This window comes from Xiphophorus maculatus, chromosome 16, assembly GCF_002775205.1.
Source record: "Xiphophorus maculatus strain JP 163 A chromosome 16, X_maculatus-5.0-male, whole genome shotgun sequence".
In the NCBI taxonomy this organism is placed as follows: Eukaryota; Metazoa; Chordata; class Actinopteri; order Cyprinodontiformes; family Poeciliidae; genus Xiphophorus; species Xiphophorus maculatus.
In genome coordinates, this window is record NC_036458.1 from 20051897 (window position 1) to 20078221 (window position 26325).

The following is a 26325-nucleotide window of genomic DNA, read 5'->3' on the forward strand; positions in this document are numbered from 1 at the left end:
CTCCCCCTTTTCTCTGTAGTGACTACAGCTAGTTCGTCACAACACTAGCCTGCATTGAATGCTAAGGCTAATTAGCATGGCCATTGATGCTAACTAGCCAGTAAGTTGTTTCTCTGACATTTGCACATTAAGCAGCGCTAGCGCAGACCTTCCTCCTGGCTCTGACTGGTTGTTTCTGACCAGGAGCGCTCACGACTTTGAACAAATATGTAAAAAACATTATTTTGTCTAAGTTGCATACTGTAGCCCTGAGCAGGATTTGTGGGATAATTGTGGGATGGTCCAGGTGCTTTTTTACTACTGTATATTGTATTTTGTGAAATCCTACTGTCTAAATTCATTCTTTATTTGATTTTTGGATTTGAGACCAGTCAGTCAATGGTTATTGTCAATTATACCCAATATCTCTCTACTTGTGGTCCATCAGAGCCAAACTCTGGGTCAGACGAGCAGGGTTAGCTCCAATGAAACCCGAAAGCTTTTAAGCCGTTGAAATCTGTCAGATTCTCATCTGCTATAATATTCACAAGCATCAGCTGATCAGCTCCATTCTCTTGCGCCTCTCGTGATGTCATCGACTCAAATACAAAGCAGAGTCAGGCATATTCTTTCTTCTTCTTCTTCTGTTAGCTTTCTACATGAAATGTGTCGGCGGAAATCCATCCCTTTTTTCTTTTTATCGTCTCTAAAAACGTGTTAGATTTTATTTTTTGCTATCTTTAGAACCTCAAACCAGTACACCGTATTTCTCCCTCACAAACGTTCTTCCATCTGTTGCCCTGCTCATTACAGACATAACCTTCTTTTATTGCGTTCAGTCCTGACTCCTCTCCATATTGCCTTTGTACCCTGGTGCCTTCATCAGGCTAATTCACTTTCACTTGACATGAAATATGAACAAAGAAGCAGAGCATGCTTATGCAAAAAAAAAAAAAAAAATTTAAAACAATCCATCTGTAAGCACTGATATAATCTTTAGATTTTGTGGCAGGAATACGCCAAGATCGATGAAAAAGCCAAAGCTTCACAGAAAGGAGGGGAGGTGGAGGGATGTGATGGAGACAGATGAGGGAGGGGGGTGTGCAGGAATATGAGTGTGTATGCATTTTCAAGGCGGTCTTTCTGTTGCAAGAAGAAGAAGAAGAAAAAGAAGAAGAAGAAGAAGAAGAAAAACAGGAAAGCGAATATCTGGAGCTGCTGATGGAGGAATGGAAGTGCATTTCCAGTAACGGGAAGGCACGTCTGGACAGTCTGCGCGCGTTGAAGGAGGCTTGAGGGAAGAGAAAGCGATGCGTTTCATTTTAGTTGGACATAGGTGGAAGCACCTCAGCGGTGTGTGAACGGAGGGGGAGAGAGAGAGGGGGAACAAGAGCAGGGAGGGGGCGGGGGTGTATGGACCTCGCTGGTTACGGGACCCACAGGCACCCCGATTGTGCTCCGCTCTCATCATTTCTGGAGGTGTAAGGACAAAAGGAAAGAGAAGAAGAAGAAAAGGCCCGGGTTCTGGGTGTCGTGACGGGGCCCCCGACTTCGCCGCCGCCGCTTGGTTCGGGGTAGTCTGGGCTCGGAAGGCTGCGGGGGGAAAGCGGCGGAGCGGTCGACTCTAGGCTGGGGTTTCCTGCCACAGCAGCGGGATTGTCACAAAACAGCCTTTCACTCTTCGAGGGGCCTTGTATTGCTGCGTTTCCAGGTATGCCTTCAGAGTGTTAGCTAGCCCCGTCTCTCCGGCTGACCTGCCTCTCCTCTCCTCCGGGGAACGTTTGCTGTGTTTATTAAGGGGGGAAAAACAACAAAAAAAAACAACTAAAAGTCAGACTGCGAGACGGCAGTGTTGTTTTGTTTTTTTGTAACGCAGTAGTCACGGCAGGTCTCCTGTTGGGAGACGTTATTTCTGCTGCTAGCTAACCCATTTACTGAGAGGCTCTGGTGATTTCCGAGGGAGTAACATCTGCACCTAATCACCTCTCAGTAGCTGCTCCTTTTTAGCCTGCTTTAACTATACGTTTTGTGTGCAGTGGCCTTTGTAATAACGCAATAAACACAAACCGACCGACTCAGAGATGCTATCGAGTGGTTCCATCTTAGCTAGCTCACAGTTTACGTGGCTAGCTCGCATATTTAATTGGAGATATCTGAGGTGTTTTAGCTAGGGCTAACCTGACAAGGCTAAAAGAGGCAGCAGCACTACAAAGCTAATTGTAATGCGTATTCTTTGCTGCCGGCTAATGTGTAGCCGCTGCATCTGCAGTGCAAGAAGCCCCCCAATGTGGTATTGATGGCAGTATGACAAACCTTACAAACAAACCAGAGCTAACGCTGGCTCATTCTCTGCAATACCACTGCGTCTGCTTGCATCAATTAGGCAGCTCTGCTGATGATTGACTGGCTGACAGGCTGCACTGAGACAGCCAGATTTTTTTTACATTTTTTATTTTATTTTTTATTGCTGCTGCACTGTTTTGTGGGTTGGAAATGCTGCTGCCTGGTAGTACACAACGAGATGTTTAGGGTTCCTAAACAGGAAGGGGAATACATGGCTACGATTTGATTGTCATCCAATTTTTTTAAATTTGGGAAAACGGGAACAGAAAATGGGGGGGGGGGGGGGGTGCAGTTTGTTGCATGTTCCATTGCCTTATTTGACACATAAAGGTTCAAAAGTAGATTGTTCTAAGAAGTGCACTTGATTTAATTATCCATCATCATCAAACAATTCTCCCCTTTTTTCAGTTGATCATCCATCCACACCCATATGTTTATTATTTATCCCCTGTTCAATATCCACGCATCTATACATTCATCTGTTATCTGGGGTTTTTTAGCCATAAATTTGAGTTCATCCTGCTGCCATTTATCTATTAGTTTGCCATCCATCAAGTTGTTTCTCAACCATTTTTATGTAGATAATAAACATCCATCCATCAGTTCTGTCCATTTTTTTTGTTATCCATCCGTCCTTCTATTCATTGGCCATCCCTTCCCCCAATCAGTCCGTCAATCCATCCATCCAGCCGTCAGTCATACGCCAGTTTCTTGTTTTTGAAGGTTTTGCCCAAAATCAAGTGAAAACTTTTAAGTTTGAAAAGCTATGTAGTTTCAACACGGGGTTTGAACAAATTAGTATAAACCCTGGATGTTGTGATCAATGAATAACTCCTCCAGAACTGCTGTCCTTCAGATTTGCGCTCCGAAATCAAACGCAATCAAAACGAAGCGGCCCAAGCCGCAGCGCCGCTCTGATTGATTGGCTGTTGTCGCTCGGGCTTGCAGCCCTTCCTGGCCCTGTTTTACCACATGCTTTGCATTCAGCAGCACACTCGTTACAGAGCGGTCTTTGTTTCAGAAGCCACGCGCAGTTGTATTGGGGGACTACTAACACTTTTACAATGCAGTTGAAGCAGATAAAGAGGCCTGTCCTCACAAATGGCAATTAAAGATACTGACCCCGCCTCCCCATGAAAGCTGGTGCGATCCTGCCTCTAGCTATCTCCCAAAACAAGTCCCAGTATTGGACATGTGATAAGGACTTTAGTTTGTCTCGGATCTTTCACAAGGTTATTTGTTTACATAATAAAAGCGAGTGTTTTGCGGATGTGTTACTCTGTCGGCTAAAATGAATCCCCAGCTTTTTTAAGATTGTATTTTATTTTTTCTTCCAACAAATCTGTTTGCTATAGGCCACAGGAGACGGCGAGAGCATGCATTGTTAAAACAAGAACAGATGCAACGCTCTCACAGTGCATATTAAAATACGAGCAGGAATTTAATGCAGTGCTCATATTAAATTAAAATCCAGTGATGACTTGAATGGGTAATATAAGTGCCATGTGGTAACGCTCATATCATTGTTGCTTCAGTAAACACTGCGTCCTGTTATTGAGCTGAAATTATACGGCAGTGTAGTTGCAACATCTTTAGGTATATTTGATTGTTTATATTAAATAGGTAAAGCTTCAGCAATAAAATAAACATCCCAAGTTCAGGAGGGCTAAAAAATCATAAAATATTAATATAAATAAATTGTTTATTAAATGCATTATTGATACCTGTGGAGACGCTCAAACCTTTTGGCCAGAGATTGGAATTGGCTAAAATTCCCTGAACAATTGGCTCTGATTGGGTGATTGTTGTTACATGTCAGATAACGGTCTGGGACTGATGTTTTTATGCAAAAATTGGGTTAATTGTTGATTTCACACGTTTTCTGGTGAATTACAATAGCAAAACTCTTATCAGTGAGCGAACAACACCTTATGTGTTATGGTTCAGAATCAGCAGGTCAGAACTCAACGAAGTCCCAAAATCTGAATCGGATAAAAATGATCAAAGTGATAGCTAAAATCTCTTGTTTTATAATGCATATTAGAATATTCCTCAAGTTCTGTTTAATTGAAAATTAAGAATGTTACACTTCCTTAGTCCTTTGACGTTTCTTTTTTCATTTGTTTTCCAGGCCAACATCTGATGGAAACCTGAATGCCGTATTGTGTGTGGATTTACAGATAACCCAAACTGGAATTGATGGAATCTGAGGTGGAATAAATGGATTACCCTGTTTTGGAAAACTGTTGCCGTGGAACTATTTGAGGTTAAATGACGGTTGACAAAGAACAGCAAATTGAATGCTGAAGGCGGCCGGGAGAGCACGGCCGCCTTCAGAGAAGTCTGAGGAGTTCAGAGGAGTCTGAACACACCCCCCCAAAAAAAGAGTACCGCAAAAGGGACCAAATGCATCAACCGGTCAAATGAGTGTAAAAATAATTTCATCTGGCACCCAACAGCTGACTAGACTATCCATGGAGACTTTGCTTTTTGGAATGATTAATGAGGATCACTGTTTAGACTTCTTGATTCTCTCCGGGTGGGTTTTGTGTCACACAGGTGTGAGTCAAATCCACAGACAGTCGCACACAAGAAGGAGCTAAAGGGTCACTGCAACAGAGCAACTTGCGTGTGTCTTTTGAGACTTTTGTTTCTAAAGTTTTGAATTTTTACTTTTGGATTGGAACGTCTGTGGAGTTTATCCGTATGAAGAAAATCCCTGCTGGCCATGTGGAAGTCCATGATATTTCTTTCACTGTGCCAAACGAATTTCGCTTTTTGGAAATGAACTAATGCATCTCTGCATATCTCCTGAAAACTTTGGAGATTAGCAAACAATCAACAGTCACGCTGAACTGGTTTTTGGGGTTTACTGGTCACTGATAAAACTACAAAGAGTTCCACAAATAACCCCAGAGGAGGAGATTTTGATATCTGTGATATAAATGTATAGTTTTTACAATTTCTTGTTTTCCTGCCAGGCTGTTGACTCTCTTCATGGTTACTGCCATAAGCCTGCCAGTTTTTCAGTCTGAAGCATTCCCTTCTATTTACACTCACAGATTTTTTTCCTTTTTTAAATCTGAATTTGGGGGAAAAAATGCAGAATTTCTCCAACAGCCCGGCTCCACCCTCAATCCCTCCTGGATTCAGCGGGAGGAGCGTGGGCGGACCGCCGTATCCCCCTCAGCCAGTGGAGCCCCAGATCTCTCCGAGGATGATGGAAGATTACGTCGGGATGCAGCAGCAGAGCATTCACAGAGGCCACCACCATCCGAGCCAAGCCAGCCACATGCTTGCGTTCGGCGTGAGGAACAGAGGAGCTTTGGAGCCTCCGCCAACACAGGGTAACGTCCACGCCGGTAACAATAACAACCCCTACAGGAAGGAGGCTATGGAGTTTTATTTTTCAATGGGTGGAAAAGACAGACATAGGAGGGGAGGGATGGGCTATGGGGGAAGTTTTGGGTACCCCGGTATCGATGGACATATACCTCACCAGTATCGACATCCTGGATCCAGTTCTGTTGCATCGTCTGGCCTGATGTCGCCATACCCAGTGGATTATGGCTCTAGTGCCGGTTCAGGGGGCGCTGCTGGAGCCTTCTCTCCTTCCCATCAGTACAATATGAATCAGAACCCTGTGATGCAGTCAGTTCCAGGCTCTCAAATGCAACAGCGCCAACATGGGCAGAGCTTTCCTCCTGTCCACCAGGCACAGCAGCAAAGAAACTACCCACACTCCGGGCACAGGATGACCCCACAGTACCATTACTCTCCACAGGGGGGAGCATCCACAGGGTCATCTGGAATGTACAGCCCACCTCTGCAGAGATATCTGGATGGAGCTGCAAACAGCAGCTTTGATCCTAAAGTCAACAGTTCCCCAAGTGTCAACACTAGCTCCAATTCAGTCTCTAGTACAGGCACTGCTAATAACGTGGGCCCTGTGGAGAATGTCCAGCAGAGCTATCCAGCTTCGAATTATTCTGGATATCTCCCACAGTCTCATTCACTTCACAAGCAAGCCACACTACAGCACAGAAACTCGCAGCACAGTTTAGGGGTTGGTTATGACGGATCTCTGAAAATGCCTCACCAGGGTCTGCCTGCAGGCAGCATTTTTGCAAAACATCATCAAACCTCCAACCCAAGTATAGTTCAGCCATCCTCCCAAGAAATAGCCAAATCCCCTATGCATTCTAATGCGCAGCAAACTCAAATGAACCAAAACTTTAGCCCGATATCAAACCCCTCCCCTGCTGCCTCTGCAGTTCATTCCCCCAGCTGTAGCTCTTCTCCTTCCCCTCTAATGGGGGTTTCTGAGGCACTTGGGAATGCCTCAAATCACGGCCCTCCCATGTCGAGCACCCGTAGCGGCCCTGGCCACAGTAGGCTACTGCAGACCGCACCTCAGTTGAGTCCCACACCCAACTCAAATAGCAGCGTCAGTAGTTGCGGCAGCAGTGGCAGCCACAAAGCTCACAGCCTGAGCACAGTTGGGGGGAGCAGCCTACCTCCAGTGGGTCGAAATAAAATGAGCCAGGGATCCCGAGAGGAAGGCTCCTCTGTTTATTCCACTTCCTCTCTTGACAGAATGCAGGATGCCGGCCTGAACAGTCTCAATGCCTTGAGCTCCCAAGTAGCTAATTTACCGAACACAGTACAGCACATGCTCCTCACTGACACGGTGTTCTCGCACAAGAAGAGAGACGGCGGGCAAGCGCCACACGCGGCGCACTGCGTGCCCCCATCGCAACCCAGGAGCCGGAATTTAAGTGCAGCCTCGAGCGGCAGCACAGTCAAAGACGTCAGAGCTGGTGACGGGGCAGAAGAAGACTCAACTCTGCTACCTGTTGGAGCGCCGTCTGGGACCAAAGTGGAGCCAGAGGAGCAGCTGGCTGAGAGGGAGCGGGGGAGAGCAAGGCAGGTGAGTGGTGCGAGCTCTGGGTCTGAAGTTACGAGCTATAATCCAACCCAAACGCAACCTGGACAGGCATGTAATGTTAAAATACTCGTCCTCGAATCACAGTCAAAAGAAGCAGCAGAAACTAAAACAAAAGAAATTAACATTCCTTCATCAGCAGCATCTCTATCCTCTGAAGGTAGTCTAACTTTACATTCAGCACCACCAGTTTCCTCATCCCCCTCCTCCTCTTCCAATATTCCTCCTGCCACAACACAGAATTGTGTCTCGGAAACTGGTTTGGCATATAATGACCATAGAGGTGGAGAAATTAAAAAGGAAAGTGAAGCAGCAGCTGAGAAAACACAGAAGGTCAGCAGCCAAATGCAACAAGATGGAGGAGTGAGTGCAAAAAATGGCCAGGAAAAGAAAAGCATGTTGCACTCAGAGTCCAAGTCGCACATTAACAAGGAGGAAGAAAAACAGGCATTAGAGGAACAGCAAAGCATCAGTAGCGTTGGTGTGATTGTTTCAAGTCACACTGACAAAAGTAAGCATCCCCAAGACAATTGTGTGGAAGAGAGAATGTCACTCTCTTATTTAAAAGAGGCAAGCAGTCATAATGGGGAGGAAGGTGTAGATCTTAGTCTGTATTCGTCCCATCATCAAAAGTCAAACAGTGGGAGGTCTCCGAATCCTCCCCTAACTGCTTCGCATAAATACAGCTACCCAGAATCAACATATGGCTCAGATTTGTCGATAAAAAACAGAGTGAGGGCCGGCACAGGCTCTGTAATGGAAACAAACCCCAGATTCTTTGGATACCAGCTCTCGCAGGTCGGTTACAGTCATGTGCATCCAAAAGATGGGTCCAGTTCTGGGGTTGAGATGCTAGTGAAGAGAAGTCATGGGGTGGGGTCTAAAGCTCAGGATGAGAACTCACAGATGCAGCAATTCCCAAGTCTCCTGCAAGAAGTTCTTCAGGGTTATAATTTAGACAGACGCTATAGTAGACAGGAGCAGACGTTCCCTGCACGTCATCAAGCCCCACAGCAGTTTCCATCTAGACATTCACTTGACATCACTGAGGGTTTGTCTTACTCGGCTCAAATTGTAAAGACCACAAATCAGAAACATGGAAGTGATCCGGATTTTGCCACAGATACTCAGTCCTTAGTAAAGTCAGAGGTCTTTAATGCTAAGATTATTCAAAATGCTGAAAAACCTGACATGGGTGTGTCCCAGAGCCATTTAGCACAGACTGTAGATTCCCAGCAGCCCCCAGCTAAACACATCAACTTATCTGACTTCTCTATGCCGCAGAGAAAAACATTATCTAATGTACAAGAGCTCCTTTTGCAAGAGCCGGAACCGTTAACTCTCACTTCTCAAACCGAGCCCCAGAAATCAGGATCCACATTAGCCCCGTCGGAACGGCGATCCGTCATCTGCGACGTGTCGCCGAACCGACGTAGCACACCAGAGCGAGAAAGGGAGGGGGGGAAAGAAAAGGAACGGGAGAAAAGTCAGAGTGCAGCCTCGGTGATCCAACAACCATTTTCTTCTCCAGCTGCACCAAGTGATCTCAGTAAAAAGGATGTTATAGAAAAGCAAGTGAAAATGGAAATGGTGCACAAAGAGTCTGGAAATTCACAAAATGAGAATAATGGCAGTCAATCTGAGGCGGAGTATCATTCTAAACCTCCTCATTTGTCAAGTGGGGTAAGTGCTGACCCCTACAGGCGTGGCACTGTCGATATAACCCCCATGCCCTCACACCCTGTGAGCATGACTGCTTTGACCTCACCGACAAGGCATCACTCATATCTTCATGGAGTCGATCTTTCATCCGGCAGCAGTGGTACATTTCCGTACCAATATGGAGACTCAAGAGAAGATAATGTGATGTCACGGAGTAATCTGCCGTTTTCCTCTCACCATCCCTTTCACCATTTACCTCCTCAGTCTCAATCCACCAGTAAACTTCAAATGTATCCGCATCCACGTGGCCCCCCACACCCCCCTCACGACATTAGTGAGTGGGTAAAAGCCATAAACAGGCCTCCGAAGGATATGATGATGATGCAGCATGGATCTTCTCCTGGGAGACACAAGGTTAACCAGTCAGAGCAGAGACAGCGACTAATCCCACTGGCTGACATCCAAGTTGAACACACGAGCAAAACTCAGTCAGTGCATCATCAAAATCCTTACCATGATATGAAAATTTGGGAGTCTACACATCCTAGGAGAGAGGGCGCTCGGATGATGGAAGGAGACGCCTACTATAGAGCCCAACCTCCTCCTCTTCCTGGCCCTCCTCCTCTAGCTTCACACAGTCACGTTCCGACACAACTGACTCACAGCCACAATGCTGTCAAATCCGAGGAATCCAGAGTAGCTACAGACGAGGCCAAACATGCCTGTCCACCTTCCCCATCCATCTCCTCTAAGCCTCCTTCAGACACAAACACCACTCAGCCACAGCGTCCAACAAAAACCGGAGGTTCCGGAGACACAAATCCCCTGATTTTAAGAAGAAGGGTTCGGTCTTTCATATCTCCCATTCCTGCAAAAAGACTGCTCCAGGACTCACCTCAGCAGAGAGCCGCTACAAACTCTCATCACTCCCCTGGAGCTCAGTCTGAGCCCAGCCATCACAACGACGATGACTCATCCACCACAGAGGTGCCATGTCCTCGGCTCTCCTCCCCACAGCCAGGTGAGAACAGCTTCCTACAACCGCTGTCTCCTTCAGGTGGTAACACCAAGGTTTTGGCTGCCAGAAAAGGACGAGGCTTGAAACTGGAGGCAATAGTGCAGAAAATTACCCCAAATATTAAAAAGCCAGCAGCCCCTACCGATGATGAGTCAAATCATTACCCCGGTTTCTTGCACTCAGACATCCCAGCGTTTAATGAGTCACAGGATCAAGACTTGGCAAATTTCCCCAGAGTTGCAGGAGGAGAGGATAGTTACATGGATGAAAGTCATTCATTAAACAACATGATTCCATTTAGAGGAGTTGATGAAACCGGGCCTTTACCCACATCTTCCTTCCCATGTGAATCCCATCAATCATCTCAAGTCAAGCAGCAAGACTTTGACTTCGGTTTAGGGGCCACCGTGGCGTCTGCATCAGGTGATAAGGAAGACTTTGCTTTGCTCGGCCCATTACCTCCTCCCCCACCTCTTCCCCGCCCGGTCCAGGGTTCTCCGCCTCCGTCTTCATCCGCCCTGTCGGACATTCAGCATTTTACAAACACATACCAGCAGCTTGAGACTCGAAGGGGAGAGCAGTCTGCTGCTAACCTCCTTCGACAGAAACTCCAAGAATCTGGCATGGGATTTGAGGATTACCCTGGCAGCGACTACTACGGGACCACCCCGCCCCACCAAGGCCACATGCTGAACAGACAACATCAGATGTCCTCTGGAAGGTCCAGTCTGTCGCCGACAGACTCAAAGCCATTGGAGAATGTTGTGCCCAAGGGCTATTTCCCATCTGGCAAGAAGAAGGGCAGGCCCGTTGGAAGCGTGAATAAGCAAAAACGGGCTCAAACCCAAGTCCCGGTGCAGGCCCAGGCTCAAATCCAACCACAGAGCACAGCTCTAAGTGTTCCCCCAGTTCCAACCACTCCACCCCCTCCAACCCCAGCGCCTGCCTCCACCCCACCAGCAACACAAACTCCCAGCAGCACATCAACCCCTACCATACCCACTCTGTCAGAAAACACAAACACTCCCCCAATAGCCCCCCCTGTTCTGACCCAAGTGGTGAAAGCTGACGTCGAGAGTGAGGACACGCAGCCAGAGACTGAGGCAAAACAGGTGCGATGCAGACGCAGAGGCGTGAAAGTCGACGGCGAGGCGCTGGAGGTGAGGGGGCGGCAGAGGAGGAGGAGGAGAGCACCGGTACCTGCGGCGCCACCCATATCTAAAGATGAGCCAGATGCACCTTTGGGGGCAACGGGGAGTTTCAGCACAAACAGAGGTTGCCCAGATCCAAATAGAAAAGGCCTGTTTATTCCTCACATCCATGTGGAGAAAAAAATACCTGAGATCGGAGCTGTGTGCACTATTGTTAACGCCGAGGACGACAAAATGAGAGGAGAGCGCAGTGCAGCGGGAGGAAAAGCAGGAGGTGTTGGAATTGATTCGCTCCTGACCTCAGCGCTTTCCTCCCAGTTATCTCGGAGAGACAGAGAGTTGGAGAAAAGGGAGACGGATGAGGTGGAAACCACACTTCAGTCAGGCAAAGCACTTCCTTCATCTGGCTATGTCGTTACAGGGTCTGTGATCACAGAAAGCAATCACTCCGGGCGCCTGCTGTGCTGTCTGTGCCAGAAATGGGCAAACTACAAACATCTTGGAGATCTCTACGGGCCATACTATCCGGCTGAATACGCCGCAAAGCTCCCCAAGAACCAGCCCCAGATCAGACAGTGTCAGCCCTCTACAGGCCCAAACAAAACTGGACCAAATTTAGACACGAACGCTTTGAGTACACTTCAAGTCACACCAACACGGCTCGCTCAGTTCAACATGCCCTCATCTGAGAACGACAATTTCTGCTCAAACCCAGCAGAGAGAACTGCCTTCACAGCCCCAACAGAGGAGATGATGATGATGATGTATATGCCCGGAAAGCTCAGCAACAAAACACCTTTAACCTGGGAGAAAAGCCCCGATCTGCGACCTATCCCTGAGCTTAAAAGAGAGCCAGACCTTGAAGGCGACCAGCAGCAGCAACAGGCACAGAAGCAGCAGCCGCAGCAGCAGCTGACAGACGACACTCAGCAGCGACCTCAGCACAGAAAGCTGACCTCACATCCCCGCTTTAAAAGGCGACACAAGTCCAGCGAGGACTCCCCTCGGATGGTTCCATCCAACAGTAAGGCTTCCCTGCCTTTTCAGCCCCCTCCGCCTGCCTTGGACTCCCTGGGGCCCTTGGCACAACTCGCACAGCTGCCACAGATGCCCATGGACCCAGAGGAGCTGTGGGTGCATGAAGGATGTATAGCATGGACAAGTGGAGTGTACCTCGTCAATGGGAGACTGTACGGCCTACAGGAGGCACTAGATGGAGCCAGAGAAACTGTGAGTATCAGCTGTATTTGTCCTTTTTACTGTATGCCACAAGTTAAGTCAAAGTTTACTTATGGGACATTTACAACAATCTCAAGTGACCAAAATGCTTCATAACAATGACATCATCATAGGTAGATGAAGGAAAGAACAAAAAATAAAATATACAATAATATTTTAGTCAAACTTGTATCTAAATTGTATCTTTTTCTCTTTGTTTTTCCTCTTGAAAGGTAGGTTTATGTCCAAGTCAATCGTTTTGCTTTTGAAGATGGGTCAGTATTGGATTTTTTATGTTTTTTGTACTACATTTTTGGCCTCTAGGTAAATTGAAATAATACTAATTAAAAAAAGTAATTTAAATTCCAAATAAACAAATCAGTGACACAGTGTATATATATATATATATACACAGTACAGACCAAAAGTTTGGACACACCTTCTAATTCAATGGGTTTTCTTTATTTTCATGACTATTTATAAGGCAAGAAATCCCACTTATTAACCTGACAGGGCAGGTTGACCTATGAAGTGAAAACCATTTCAGGTGACGACCTCTTGAAGCTCATCAAGAAAATGCAGAGTGTGTGCAAAGCAGTAATCACAGCAAAAGGTTGCTACTTTGAAGAAACTAGAATATAAGGGGTATTTTCAGTTGTTTTACACTTTTTTGTTTAGTGCATATTTCCACATGTGTTATTCATAGTTTTGATGCCTTCAGTGTGAATCTACAATGTCAATAGTCATGAAAATAAAGGAAACTCGTTGAATTAAAAGGTGTGTCCAAACTTTTGGTCTGTACTGTATATATATATATATATATATATATATATATATATATATTTAAAAGTGTGTGTTAACAGAAACAAAAAAAAATAGATAAGTAAAAGAATCAATTTACAAACAGTAGTTTAAAGAATCTGCATTTTCTGGTGTGAATACCAGACATGAAGATCCCTGTAATTATTTTCAGGGATGAAAATGATTACAGTTATCATTACAGGGACTACACTGCCAGGTAGTGGTGTGCTGCTTCAATAGCACACCACTACTTACCACTACCTCACCTACTATTGAAGCAGGTGAGGAGGTGCATGAAATACAGCCAGTCTGTTGTTTCCTTCGGCACCATTGTTTTTTATTACTTTAGCCTATTCTAAAAAAAAAAAAAAAATCCACAATCTGATGTAGATTATAGAAAAACTCATTAAGAGAAGCGAAGGAAAATTGAAAAGTCCATGAGAGAGGTTTACTAGTGCTACTATTGTGCAATCAATATTAAATGATTAGGAGAGAGATACTTTTACAACTTAATGAGACATTTTTGTTTTTTGTTTAGAAATTATCTCCAGACACTGCAAGAAAAATAGCTGAAACTCGTGTTTTATTTATTTTTTATTTTACTTCTATATATGAAAACCACTGCCTGCTCCTATAAATGTTATAGGTGTTAAAATAGACCAGATTTGTTGTAGAAGATTTTTGGGACATACAGATCATAAAACTCCACTATGGTAAATGTTTTTTACTCTGAAAGTGTTAATAGAATTAGGGGTGTACCGATAAATTGTCTGGCCAAAGAAGTGGCCCCGATTTCCTTAATTTTGGTGGTCGACCAATTTTACATGTGAAACCGATCTTATCCATCAATCTTTGCTCCCTCCTCGAATGTCTGAAAATCAGCCACTGTCCTCTTGTGCTCTGCCATGAGAGAGGGCTGACTGATGGACCCGGATGGTTAACAATAGTCACCCCTCTGTTCCCAACGGAGCGAATGTGCCACTATATTTAGCAACTTTTCAAACAACAACAACAACAAAAAACGGTATCGGCAAATCAGATGTTTTAAAGATTGTGATCGGCCGTAAAACTGCAGTCGGTGCGCCCCTATTTAGAACTAATGGCAAATGTCAAAACTTCAGGCTGGAAAAGTAATAAAGCATATTTATAGCAACCCTAATTTTATATCTAGTATGAGCTTTGTTAAAAGCTGTTGGTCACTTGCCAGTTTTAAGATGATTATTTATTCACCAGAGCTGCTCGTTCTGCGAGATAGTTGGCTCGACGCTGGGCTGCTACAGTAAAGGCTGCACGCTCCGCTACCACTACCTGTGTGCTATTGAAGCAGGTGAGGAGGTGCATGAAATACAGCCAGTCTGTTGTTTCTTCCAGCACCATTGTTTTTTTGGGGGTTTTTTTCCCCATTCATTTTTGGCATCCCTTTGTCTTTTACTCAGACTGTTCTCTGAATGAAGATAACTTCTCGCTGAGGTGTCCGAAGCACAAGGTAAAGAAGGAGAGGTTCGTTTTTCTCTGCCTTGTTCACTAATCCGTTTATTAGAATATTCCCGCACGTGGAAAACTGTCGTGACCTTTTCTTTTTTTTTTTTCTCCCCATTAATCCAGTTTACCCAGAGCATCCGGCCAGCCAAGCCAGTGTATGTGGAGCAGTCAGAGAGAGGCTGAGGGAAACTGGGAGAAGGAGGAGCCGGATTTGGGGAGCTGTAAGTCAACACTGACTTGGTACCAGATTTAAAAAAAAATTTTTATTAAATCGCAGAACGTGGTTAGGGTTAGGGTAGGGTTAGGGATAGGGTTAGGGCCACGGTCCGAAGTGGCAAAATTTCCCATAGGCTTTTGCACCGCAGTGGCTGCCACTATTCCCAAGTGGCTGCAAGAGCTCGTTTGCCACCCCGGTATTCCTTTGAATGGGCCATTTGGGCGCTTTTGGTGCCATACCGGTGCAGATGCAGTTCATGCAAAATCCCCTGGATGGAGCTCTTGTATTAGGAATAGAATCGTGTCAGATTTTCACTTTCAGCTCAGAGGGCCTGCCACCTGGGTGTTCCGACCGGTGATCCTTGGTGGCAAAGTGGGTTAGCTGGGTGTGCTAAGTGTCTGAGTGCTGGTGGTTCATGGGTAGTGTGGTCCACGGGCATTGTGGGGGATGGGGAGGCCTGCCACTTGGGTATTCTGACCTGTGTTCCTTGGTGGCAAAGTGGGTTAGCTGGGTGTGCTAAGTGTCTGAGTGCTGGTGGTTCATGGGTACTACTCTGGAGGTCCATGGGGGTGGTTCATCTGTCCTCCATGCGGGGTTATGGTGCTCCATTCCTGGGTACTTGAGCTCCATGGTGTGCCCTGGTTCTCTGGAGGTCCAAGTGTTCAGTGAAGATGTGCCCTGGTTCTCTGGAGGTCCATGGGGGTGGTTCATGGGTACTACTCTGGAGGTCCAAGGGGTGGTTCATCCAACCTCCATGCGGGGTTATGGTGCTCCATTCCTGGGTACTTGAGCTCCATGGTGTGCCCTGGTTCTCTGGAGGTCCAAGTACTTAAGCTCCATGAGTCCCCCTGGTTCTCTGGAGGTCCAGGGGCTGGTTCATCCAACCTCCATGCGGGGTTATGGTGCTCCATTCCTGGGTACTTAACCTCCATGAGTCCCCCTGGTTCTCTGGAGGTCCAAGTACTTAAGCTCCATGAGTCCCCCTGGTTCTCTGGAGGTCCAGGGGCTGTTTCATCCAACCTCCATGCGGGGTTATGGTGCTCCAGTCCTGGGTACTTGAGCACCATGATGTGCCCTGGTTCTCTGGAGGTCCAAGTACTTAAGCTCCATGAGTCCCCCTGGTTCTCTGGAGGTCCAGGGGCTGTTTCATCTGTCCTCCTTGCGGGGTTATGGTGCTCCATTCCTGGGTACTTGAGCACCATGATGTGCCCTGGTTCTCTGGAGGTCCAGGGGCTGTTTCATCTGTCCTCCTTGCGGGGTTATGGTGCTCCATTCCTGGGTACTTAACCTCCATGAGTCCCCCCTGGTTGTCTGGAGGTCCAAGGGGTCTGTCTCCCAACCTCCATGCGGGGTTATGGTGCTCCATTCCTGGGTACTTTAGCTCCATGAGTCCCCCTGGTTCTCTGGAGGTCCATGGGGGTGGTTCATCTGCCCTCCATGCGGGCTGTCAGTGCCCTAGCCCTGGGTAAATGAGCTCCATGAGTCCCCCCTGGTTGTCTGGAGGTCCAAGGGGTCTGTCTCCCAACCTCCATGCGGGGTTATGGTGCTCCATTCCTGGGTACAGAAGCTCCATGAGTCCCCCCTGGTTGTCTGGAGGTCCAAGGGGTCTGTCTCCCAACCTCCATGCGGGGTTATGGTGCTCCATTCCTGGGTACTTGAGCTCCATGGTGTGCCCTGGTTCTCTGGAGGTCCAAGTGTTCAGTGAAGATGTGCCCTGGTTCTCTGGAGGTCCATGGGGGTGGTTCATGGGTACTACTCTGGAGGTCCAAGGGGTGGTTCATCCAACCTCCATGCGGGGTTATGGTGCTCCATTCCTGGGTACTTGAGCTCCATGGTGTGCCCTGGTTCTCTGGAGGTCCAAGTACTTAAGCTCCATGAGTCCCCCTGGTTCTCTGGAGGTCCAGGGGCTGGTTCATCCAACCTCCATGCGGGGTTATGGTGCTCCATTCCTGGGTACTTAACCTCCATGAGTCCCCCTGGTTCTCTGGAGGTCCAAGTACTTAAGCTCCATGAGTCCCCCTGGTTCTCTGGAGGTCCAGGGGCTGTTTCATCCAACCTCCATGCGGGGTTATGGTGCTCCAGTCCTGGGTACTTGAGCACCATGATGTGCCCTGGTTCTCTGGAGGTCCAAGTACTTAAGCTCCATGAGTCCCCCTGGTTCTCTGGAGGTCCAGGGGCTGTTTCATCTGTCCTCCTTGCGGGGTTATGGTGCTCCATTCCTGGGTACTTGAGCACCATGATGTGCCCTGGTTCTCTGGAGGTCCAGGGGCTGTTTCATCTGTCCTCCTTGCGGGGTTATGGTGCTCCATTCCTGGGTACTTAACCTCCATGAGTCCCCCCTGGTTGTCTGGAGGTCCAAGGGGTCTGTCTCCCAACCTCCATGCGGGGTTATGGTGCTCCATTCCTGGGTACAGAAGCTCCATGAGTCCCCCCTGGTTGTCTGGAGGTCCAAGGGGTCTGTCTCCCAACCTCCATGCGGGGTTATGGTGCTCCATTCCTTGGCAAAGCCCCCCCAGAGCAGGGGGTCATCAGAGGAGGTTGTGCCTGGTTTCGTTTATTCTTCCAAGTGTGTGTGATGACCGGAGCCCACCTTTGGCCCAATAAATGCGCGGGACCCCCCCTTAAAGCCCCCGTGAATGTTGGTTCCCATTTGGCATCAATGCATTTGAAAGTGATACCCGGATGGCAAGTCCTGCAGCTCAGCGTCCCAAGCTGGTATCGAACCAGGCTCTGCCGGGTGGGAGGCAAGCTTCTTAACCATTGTGCCACGGGGAAGCCAGGGTCAATGTGCCCAGATGGCAGAGCATTTATATTGAAATGTGGCAAGCCCCAATGGTGCCGAATACCCATTTGGCAAGCCCATGTTCACAAAGGGAGCCTTACCAGGGGCGCGAGACTCTGGGCCATGCATGCTGGTGGGTCTAGTCCGCGGAGGGGTGCTTAAGTGTGGGGTACCCATGTTCGAACGGTCCTTAAGTGTTGGTCCCCAAAGTGGCAAGCCTCCCATTGATATAAACACCCAGGTGGCAAGCCCCATGTACTCGAATACCCAGGTGGCAACCCTCCCATTGACATAAACACCCAGGTGGCAAGCCCCATGTTCACGAATACCCAGGTGGCAAGCCCCCATTGTCATAAACACCCAAGTGGCAACCCCCCATGTTCACGAATACCCAAGTGGCAAGCCCCCATTGTCATAAACACCCAAGTGGCAACCCCCCATGTTCACGAATACCCAAGTGGCAAGCCCCCATTGTCATAAACACCCAGGTGGCAAGCCCCATGTACTCGAATACCCAGGTGGCAACCCTCCCATTGACATAAACACCCAGGTGGCAAGCCCCATGTTCACGAATACCCAGGTGGCAAGCCCCCATTGTCATAAACACCCAGGTGGCAAGCCCCATGTACTCGAATACCCAGGTGGCAACCCTCCCATTGACATAAACACCCAGGTGGCAGCCTATGTTCACAAAGGGAGCCTTACCAGGGGCACGAGACTCTGGGCCATGCGTACTGGTGGGTGTAGTCCGCGGAGGGGTGCTTAAGTGTGGGGTACCCAGGTTCGAAGGGTGCTTAAGTGTGGGTCCACAAAGTGGCAAGACCCCCATAGTCCTAAACACCCATTTGGCTTAAGTCTGGGTCCCCAGGTTTGAATGGTGCTTAAGTGTTGGTCCCCCAAGTGGCAACACCCCCGTGGTCATATACCCCCATTTGGCAAGTGTGGGTACCCAGGTTGGGACGGTGCTTAACCCTTGGTCCCCCAAGTGGCAAGCCCCATGTTCACGAATACCCAAGTGGCAAGCCATGTCCATAAAGGGAGCCTTACCAGGGGCACGAGACTCTGGGCCATGCGTACTGGTGGGTGTAGTCCGCGGAGGGGTGCTTAAGTGTGGGGTACCCAGGTTCGAAGGGTGCTTAAGTGTGGGTCCACAAAGTGGCAAGACCCCCATAGTCCTAAACACCCATTTGGCTTAAGTCTGGGTCCCCAGGTTTGAATGGTGCTTAAGTGTTGGTCCCCCAAGTGGCAACACCCCCGTGGTCATATACCCCCATTTGGCAAGTTTGGGTACCCAGGTTGGGACAGTGCTTAACCCTAAGTGTGGGATACCCAGGTTCGAAGGGTGCTTAAGTGTGGGTCCACAAAGTGGCAAGACCCCCATAGTCCTAAACACCCATTTGGCTTAAGTCTGGGTCCCCAGGTTTGAATGGTGCTTAAGTGTTGGTCCCCCAAGTGGCAACACCCCCGTGGTCATATACCCCCATTTGGCAAGTTTGGGTACCCAGGTTGGGACGGTGCTTAACCCTAAGTGTGGGTCCCCAGGTTTGAATGGTGCTTAAGTGTTGGTCCCCCAAGTGGCAACACCCCCGTGGTCATATACCCCCATTTGGCAAGTTTGGGTACCCAGGTTGGGACGGTGCTTAACCCTAAGTGTGGGTCCCCAGGTTTGAATGGTGCTTAAGTGTTGGTCCCCCAAGTGGCAACACCCCCGTGGTCATATACCCCCATTTGGCAAGCCCCATACCCTATCCCTGGGTAAAGGAGCTCCATGAGTCCCCCTGGTTCTCTGGAGGTCCAGGGGCTGTTTCATCCAACCTCCATGCGGGGTTATGGTGCTCCATTCCTGGGTAAAGGAGCTCCATGAGTCCCCCCCTGGTTCTCTGGAGGTCCAAGGGGTCTGTCACCCAACCTCCATGCGGGCTTTGGGTGCCCTATCCCTGGGTAAATGAGCTCCATGATCTGCCCTGGTCCCCAAGTGGCAAGCCCCCATTGACATAAACACCCAGGTGGCAAGCCCCCATGTTCACGAATACCCAGGTGGCAAGCCCCCATTGTCATAAACACCCAATTGGCAAGCCCCAATGGAGTGAAATGTGACAAAGTGTCAGTTGTATGGGTAAAAATACCCAAGTGGCAACACCCCCATTGATGGAATACCCATGTGGCAAGTTCGGGTCCAATACCCAAATGGCAGTTTTCCCCATTGAGATAAACACCGAGATGGCAACGATGCCATCTGGTGGCAGAAACACGTTACTACAGCGAATCTTGCCACGAGGGAGCAAAAGCCATGATTTTCGTGAAAAGTTTGTCCTCTTTGGGGGTCTCTGACGGGGAGACCGGGGGTCTTAAAAATCGTTAGGGGGGGTCATAGGGGTAACGAGGGATAACCGGATTTTTAGAGACTGACCCCGTAACCCTACGACCTAGGGTTAGCCCTCCAGAATTTTTAGAAAAAGGCCCTTTTTTCCTCCCAAATGTACACTTTTTTGGCCCTGGCCCTAAATAGGGTTAGGGTTAGAAAGTTAGAAACAGAAAGTTATTCATCTCCAATAAGTTGTATTTAAAATGATAAATTCTCTGTTTTCTCAGATTTTTGCATTTAAAGGCGCAGCTTAGCCCTCTAAGGTCGATGTCGGCTCGCTGGGGCGGGCGTGACGTGATGCATTCAAAAGGCTACTGCAACCAAAATGGCAGCATGCCAAGTGTTCATTTCAACTTGGTTGGACAGCACAGACTTTAAACTTTATGAAAGTAGTGTTTTTATATTGGTTTTGTTTTTTATTTACTTCCAAATAAAACCAGATTTGTGATCAATCATTTTCGCCATAATTTTAAGTGCTTGAATGCAATATGACACCAATTTGTTTTCGATTTTCTCAAATGCACCACATTTCTACAACAACCAATGAAAAGGTTTTTGTCAGGATGCTGGCACGGTACAGTGACAGATGTGGTGAGAGAAGGGCTCTGGAGAGAGTTTTGGAAACGGGAAGAGCGCAGTGACGTTTTGGATTTTACTAGGAAAGTTTTCGGTGAATTTTTTGGACTTTTAGTGTGTTAGTTAGAGTTTGTGAGTGTGTGTGCAGAACCACGACCTTAGCAGGTTAACTAGCCTTCTTAGGACCCTACTGTGACTACCACAGTCACAGTAGGGTCATCTGACAGAAAGACAGAAACCCGAGGAAACAATTATTCTTCCTGAAACTTGGAAAGTAAAAAGAAATTCACCTTCCTAAGTCTGAATAAACAAAACAGTTTTTTGCTTTCATCCAACCTTTAATTTGAATACATTCATTCAACGGGTAAGAAAACCCAAAATTAAGAAAATCTTGTTCTGCACATTTGTTGTGTGTAATAATGCCTTTAAAATCATGTAACTTCTGATTAGGAACCCATGACTTCCTGTTGCTCTGGGGTACAGACATGACGTGACACAGAGACTCATTTCTTTAACCAGCGACCACTTGGATGTTTATCTCATCGCCATGCAGAGTGAGGAATGTACGGCAGTGAAAGAAACCTCCAAAGGGGCATCTTGGAGTCACCACATCTCCATAGCAACGATCGGATGATATCTAAATACCAATCAGATGAGTGTGTTACGAGGAAAAATCCTTTTCCGTCACAAACATAAACATGGGGAGTTCGAGTGGAACTCTGTGGTTTGGTAATTGAGCTTTTTAATAAACAATCCAAAAATGTGGAAATCACCTCATGCCTAGTGTTGATCATGGTGGAAGAGTTCTGATGTTGTTGGCCTGTTTCTCTTCAAACGGTTGGGAAATCTGATCATAAAATCGTAGATTTTCACACGTCACGTGGTTAAAGCACACAGCATGCTTCCATATTTGTTGGAAAAGAGAGAGAGATTTTTTTTCTTTCAAGCTTCAAAGACATCTTTTTCCAGGGTGCCAATAAATCTGGCAATATTACCTCATTATTGCCAGTTTTTTTTTCATTATCTTAGACTGGTTCATACTGGTTGTTACTGGGCTGATATTGAAACAAATTTTAGATTGGGTATTGGTGACAATGTGCCTGATCCACAAGGGCAGATCTGTTGAACGCTTTGTGCTTTGAGCAATTCTTATTCCTAATTGCACTTTCTGAACCATTTGAAAGAAGGTTTGTTGCAGTTTGTTGTTTGAATGTTTGACCACGGTAGTCAGCCAGTTTATCAGTTTCTTTATTCAGTTTACACTGGTTGCTCTGCTCCTAATTGGACTGACTGAACAAATTAAAGTTCTTTTGTTTTTACATGTTTGACCAAACTTCTGAAGCAATTGGTGTATTTAAATGTGCTGTACTGGTGCAGAGTTAGCAAATAAAGTAGTGAATTCAGGGCATTTCTGTCTGTTTAAAAAGAAAAATACGTCTTTTGTCAATTCAGCACTGTTTTTCTGTATCGGATTAGTTTCAGCCGATACTGAACATCAGATATCTGTATTGGTATCGGAAGTGAAAAAAGTGGATCGGTGCATTCATACCTCATCCTCCCAAACTATGTCATTTAGCTCATTGCTGCACGAGCCACACTCCATTCATTCTTCTGCTCCCCTCACCTTTGTAACGGTACTCCTGTCGCTCGCTGTCACTTCCTCCCCCTCACATTCAAACCAACCAGTCTCCATGGAAACCAATCCACATACAGTATAGCTCATATTTCTGTCTCTTGACGTAGGTTTTATGAAGCCGATGTACATCTCAGGCTTTGTCATCGGGGCGCATCCCTTTCCGTTTCTTTCAGTTTTACCTTTGAAAGTTTAAAGTATTCATTCCTCTCTTGAATGTTTTCACGTCATGCAACAGCCACAAACTTTAATGAATTCTGATTATAGGTGATAGACCAGCAGAGAGTGGTGCATATTTGTGAACTGGAAGGGAAAGGGTTACGTAGTTTTTGGTGAGCAGTTCCCTCAAGGCAGTCGGTTGTATCTCTCAGCTTTCTAAAGATGGAAATGTTTGCCTATTCCTTTTTATGTACGGTAGATCTCAAGCTCAGTTACGTTCAGTGGACAACATCTGTCGAAAATCTATTTTCTTTTAAAGTCTTGCCATGAGTCCCGGTTGGATTCAGGAGTAGATTTTAACTGTTGCACTTTTGACATCAACCTGAATTTTCTTTGATCTAAACAAGTGTTTCCCAGCCCTTTTTTTTCCTGTGCTCCCCATCCACAACCTAAAAAAAAGTAAATTCTGTTTAAAATAGTTGAGATATTTTCTTTGAGCTTTCATCTGTCTGTCTAGGGATCAGATGTCAGGATGTACCAGCAGTTAAAGGCGCGTTTTTCTTTTTCCGTAACAAATGGCTAACTTTTTATTTTTGAATAAAGTAGAAATCAAGCTTTTTAAAATTATTATTATAGTTTTCCGTCCTGATTCCACAAACTCATTCGGACACTTATTACTAAGAGCACCGTTTGATTCAATTGAAGGGTTTAATTGGGTTTAGTTCATGCTGAGATTCTGAAAATGTAAAATCAAATGAAACAATACTTGATTGATTACCTAACAGTGACATTAACAATGCATCGGACAGGAAGCAGAAATGTTTTACTGCCATGTTTGGGTGTTGTTAAGCAGATGGAAGATTTTCAAATTCTAATTTTATCAGTAACTTTAGGAGGAATGAATTCTCCTGAAGTGCGTCTTTATGCAGATGACACCGTGCTTCACACCAGTGTGAGGCGGGCTGTTAATGAGCTTCTGACTCACTTTAAGCTGCCGCAGCGATTAATGTTTGACATAAAGCTGGCTCCGAATGTGAAGGAAACCAAACATATGTTGTTTAAAAAATTTTAAGAAATAAAACCTCATGCCTAATGTTGGCATTTCTAACCTAGAAGGAGTACTTATTTATCCAGAGAGCATCCTCCTACACATATTTAGTAATTTAGCTGAGTGATATATTATTTGTTTGGGTTCATATTGAGCACTCATTCAACAGATTTAGTTTATCAGTCATTTATGAACGTTGTTGATTGTTGATGACATCACACAGATCATGCCAACCTGGTTTTTTGGCCCTCTTGAGTTGAGGAAAGAACACCACTACTATATAGTCTTATGCACAAATTATATAGTTAAATGTCTTCCCACCTCATAACTACGCCGTCTTTTACACAAGTTCCCAATAGAATACGTTCTGATTTGTTTTTGTAGCATGGCAACATGTGTGCGAATACTTTTGGAAGGCGCTGTATAGAAACGTTGCGATTGATAATTATTGTTTCTCTTCACAGGGTACCTTGGACAGTAGGCCTCGGTGGGGGAAAATGTGAAGAGACCGGACAGGAATTCGTCGAGGAGAACGACTAAAGGGAATGTACAATTTCTCAAACTGAATCAGCATTACTTACATTTACAGGACAACGGAGAAAGCAAACCATTTTTTACCAGAGTCATCGCTCTTTACTCGAAAGCAGAAACAACACAGAGGAACTTAGCTGAGAAAAACAAAAAAAAAACACACAACCGTTAAACAAAACCCCGACAAACTACAGCGATCGAAGCGGGGACGAAATGAGACGTCGAGACTGACGGAGGGATTTCGCTGTAAAGAACAAAAAGAGACAAGCTTCTTCTCTAGGCTCTCTTTGATTTTCCAGACAACATAAAGCGTTAAACTCTTGCTTATCATTTTCTGCATCATCATTTACCTTTTTTTATCCTTTTGTTTGCTTTGAAGAGATGTAGCGGGAGCAAGTTGGGTGTCGAAACCCAAACAAACAAACAAAAAAAAAAAGATGTTCTGGGAGAGTTGGTGTCATTTTACCAGTTTAGTGTTTTTATGTTATGGTATTAGGATGATCGCAGTTATTACTTTAATCCTCATTATTTTGTATCCTCGTCAGTATTTACTTATGACAACAAAATGGATGTATGCCGCTTTATATTCAATCAACACCCGAGTTGGAATTTTTATTTTTTTATACTTTTCTGTCGCTTTTCCTGGAGAAGGAAAAACCCGAGCGTCTGATGTCTGGAATGTCAGGGTTGAGATTGCCACAAAGACATTATTGCCTTGGAGAATGGACATCTGTTGCCTTTAAGAAAAAGAAAGAAAAACAAACCCAAGTTGTGAATGAGCGAGCGATGTGTGTGCGCGCGCGTGGGACTGGGGGGGGAATGCCGATATCTGGGTCTTTGATTCCATTTTTTTGGTCCTTTTTGAAAAGTGTTCTTATTTTTCATCACAGGGGTTTTTACGGTACAGATAGTATTCATTAAAAAGAGAAAGAAAAAAAAAAAATCAGATGGACAGTCTTATTTTTCAAGAACAGAACGTTCATAATGTGCAAAGAGAGAGAGACTTGTAAGAGGACGAGATAACACTATGGACTGAGGCTTTGCTTGCCGTCTCTAACCGGGAGGACACATGAAGGACGAAACGGGGAGCTTTTTCCTCGTACGCTGGCGAAACCTTGGAAGTCGAGACGGAACCCGAAGCTTTTGGACGCGCGTTGCCACGCGACCGGCCGTTTCTGTCCTGGTCAAAGTGAGCCTGAACCAAGTACGTTCGAGAGAGGTTTCCCACTTCAGTGAAGCAGCGGCAAATGAAGCGGAAGATCCAAAATCCATTGCCATCAGATTTCAAAGTGAGTCATACATGGTGTTGTCTTTATTACTTTTTATTGTTATTCTTGTACAAAACAAACAAACGAAAAAAAAGGTCAAACTGAAAGACAGTTACACTATCGAAACCATGCTGTATTAGAAACCTGTCAATATGTATATGAATTATGAATACACTTAAAAATGCTTCAACTTTGTTTCAGCCTTCTTCATCAGATTTGCGTGGGGGGGTTTTTTCTCTCTCTTTATTTTGTTGTTTCCCCTCCATGTCTTTCGATGTTTCCAGCTGACAGGCAGGGCCTGTTTCACACAGTTACACCCTCCATAGAAGATCTGACAGACGCACCGTTGAGTCTAAAACAACCTGTTGCGGCAAGCCCAGGACGGGCATTCACCGCAGGTTTCAGGCAATAATTAAACAGTCCTGCGCTGGTTTGTTCAAAGGAAGAAAACAATCGTAGGGCTTGAGAAAGCCTTAATGGAGCTCAAGTTTAACGCTCATTTTATTGTTTCCCAAACCGGCAGGATGATGCAAATAATCCGGGAACAAAACTACAAGGACGACGTGGCAGATGCAGCAGAAAAGCTGTTTTCCTTTTTTTTTTTTTTTTTTGGTTGTTGTGTTACAGACTATAAAACCTGTTTTATGTGATTCGTCTAAGACAGACTAAGCTGATTTTAATCTAACTAGTTAATACTTTGTACCGTCTCTTCCGAGTGGAACAGCTTCGGGTCTTCTGTAACGTTTTATTAGACCACGCAGCTGACCGGTGGAGCCTTTGTCTTTATTGATTTGTTTTAGAGCGAAGGTCTCAAACTTGTTTTATTTTTCATTTTCGCCCAATTTCAAAATCATGAATGCACTCAAAGGGCCGGTTCTGCCAGAATGTACCGATTAAACCCGTAAAGAAAAAAAAAAAACGGATAAAAGAATAATAAATAGCTGCCTCTGCATTCGATAAGTGCTTCTTAAAATTAAATATCTATTCACATTGATCAGTCCCTCCAGGATTCACAGTTGGGTTTCTTGTGATTTTTTTTTTTTTTCTGCAATCATAATCGCAAATTTTCTGCCGCTAGACAGACAACATAAGAATTGGGCGGACATCTGCCTGAATATTTATGTAAGTAACGTTTTAGTTTGACACA

General features: G+C 46.0%; 1 protein-coding gene across 4 annotated transcripts; it reads left to right on the top strand.

Annotated features, from left to right (window-relative positions):
• The first annotated feature begins 1389 nt into the window (after positions 1-1389).
• On the top strand, positions 1390-25373 carry tcf20 (transcription factor 20). 4 transcript variants are annotated; one of them, XM_023349627.1, is made up of 6 exons: positions 1390-1690; positions 4454-12328; positions 14351-14444; positions 14554-14617; positions 14723-14820; positions 23844-25373. In XM_023349627.1, exons 2-6 carry the CDS (start codon positions 5423-5425, stop codon positions 23858-23860), a joined length of 7179 nt encoding a protein of 2392 aa, XP_023205395.1. In that variant the 5' UTR covers positions 1390-1690; positions 4454-5422; the 3' UTR covers positions 23861-25373. The 4 variants fall into 4 exon arrangements, 3 of the variants coding, with proteins under 3 accessions (XP_023205395.1, XP_023205396.1, XP_023205397.1); XM_023349628.1 differs by having other exon boundaries at positions 14554-14603; XR_002754186.1 differs by lacking the exons at positions 14723-14820; positions 23844-25373 and adding an exon at positions 12554-12591 and having other exon boundaries at positions 14554-14603.
• The last annotated feature ends 952 nt before the right edge of the window (positions 25374-26325 follow it).

Bases quoted from the DNA above. Each gene is read 5' to 3' on its own strand.
- tcf20 (XM_023349627.1), top strand. From the start codon at position 5,423: ATGCAGAATTTCTCCAACAGCCCGGCTCCACCCTCAATCCCTCCTGGA. The intron at 12,329-14,350 runs GTGAGTATCAGC...TTTATTCACCAG, and splicing joins TAGATGGAGCCAGAGAAACT to AGCTGCTCGTTCTGCGAGAT. The intron at 14,445-14,553 runs GTGAGGAGGTGC...TCTTTTACTCAG, and splicing joins CCTGTGTGCTATTGAAGCAG to ACTGTTCTCTGAATGAAGAT.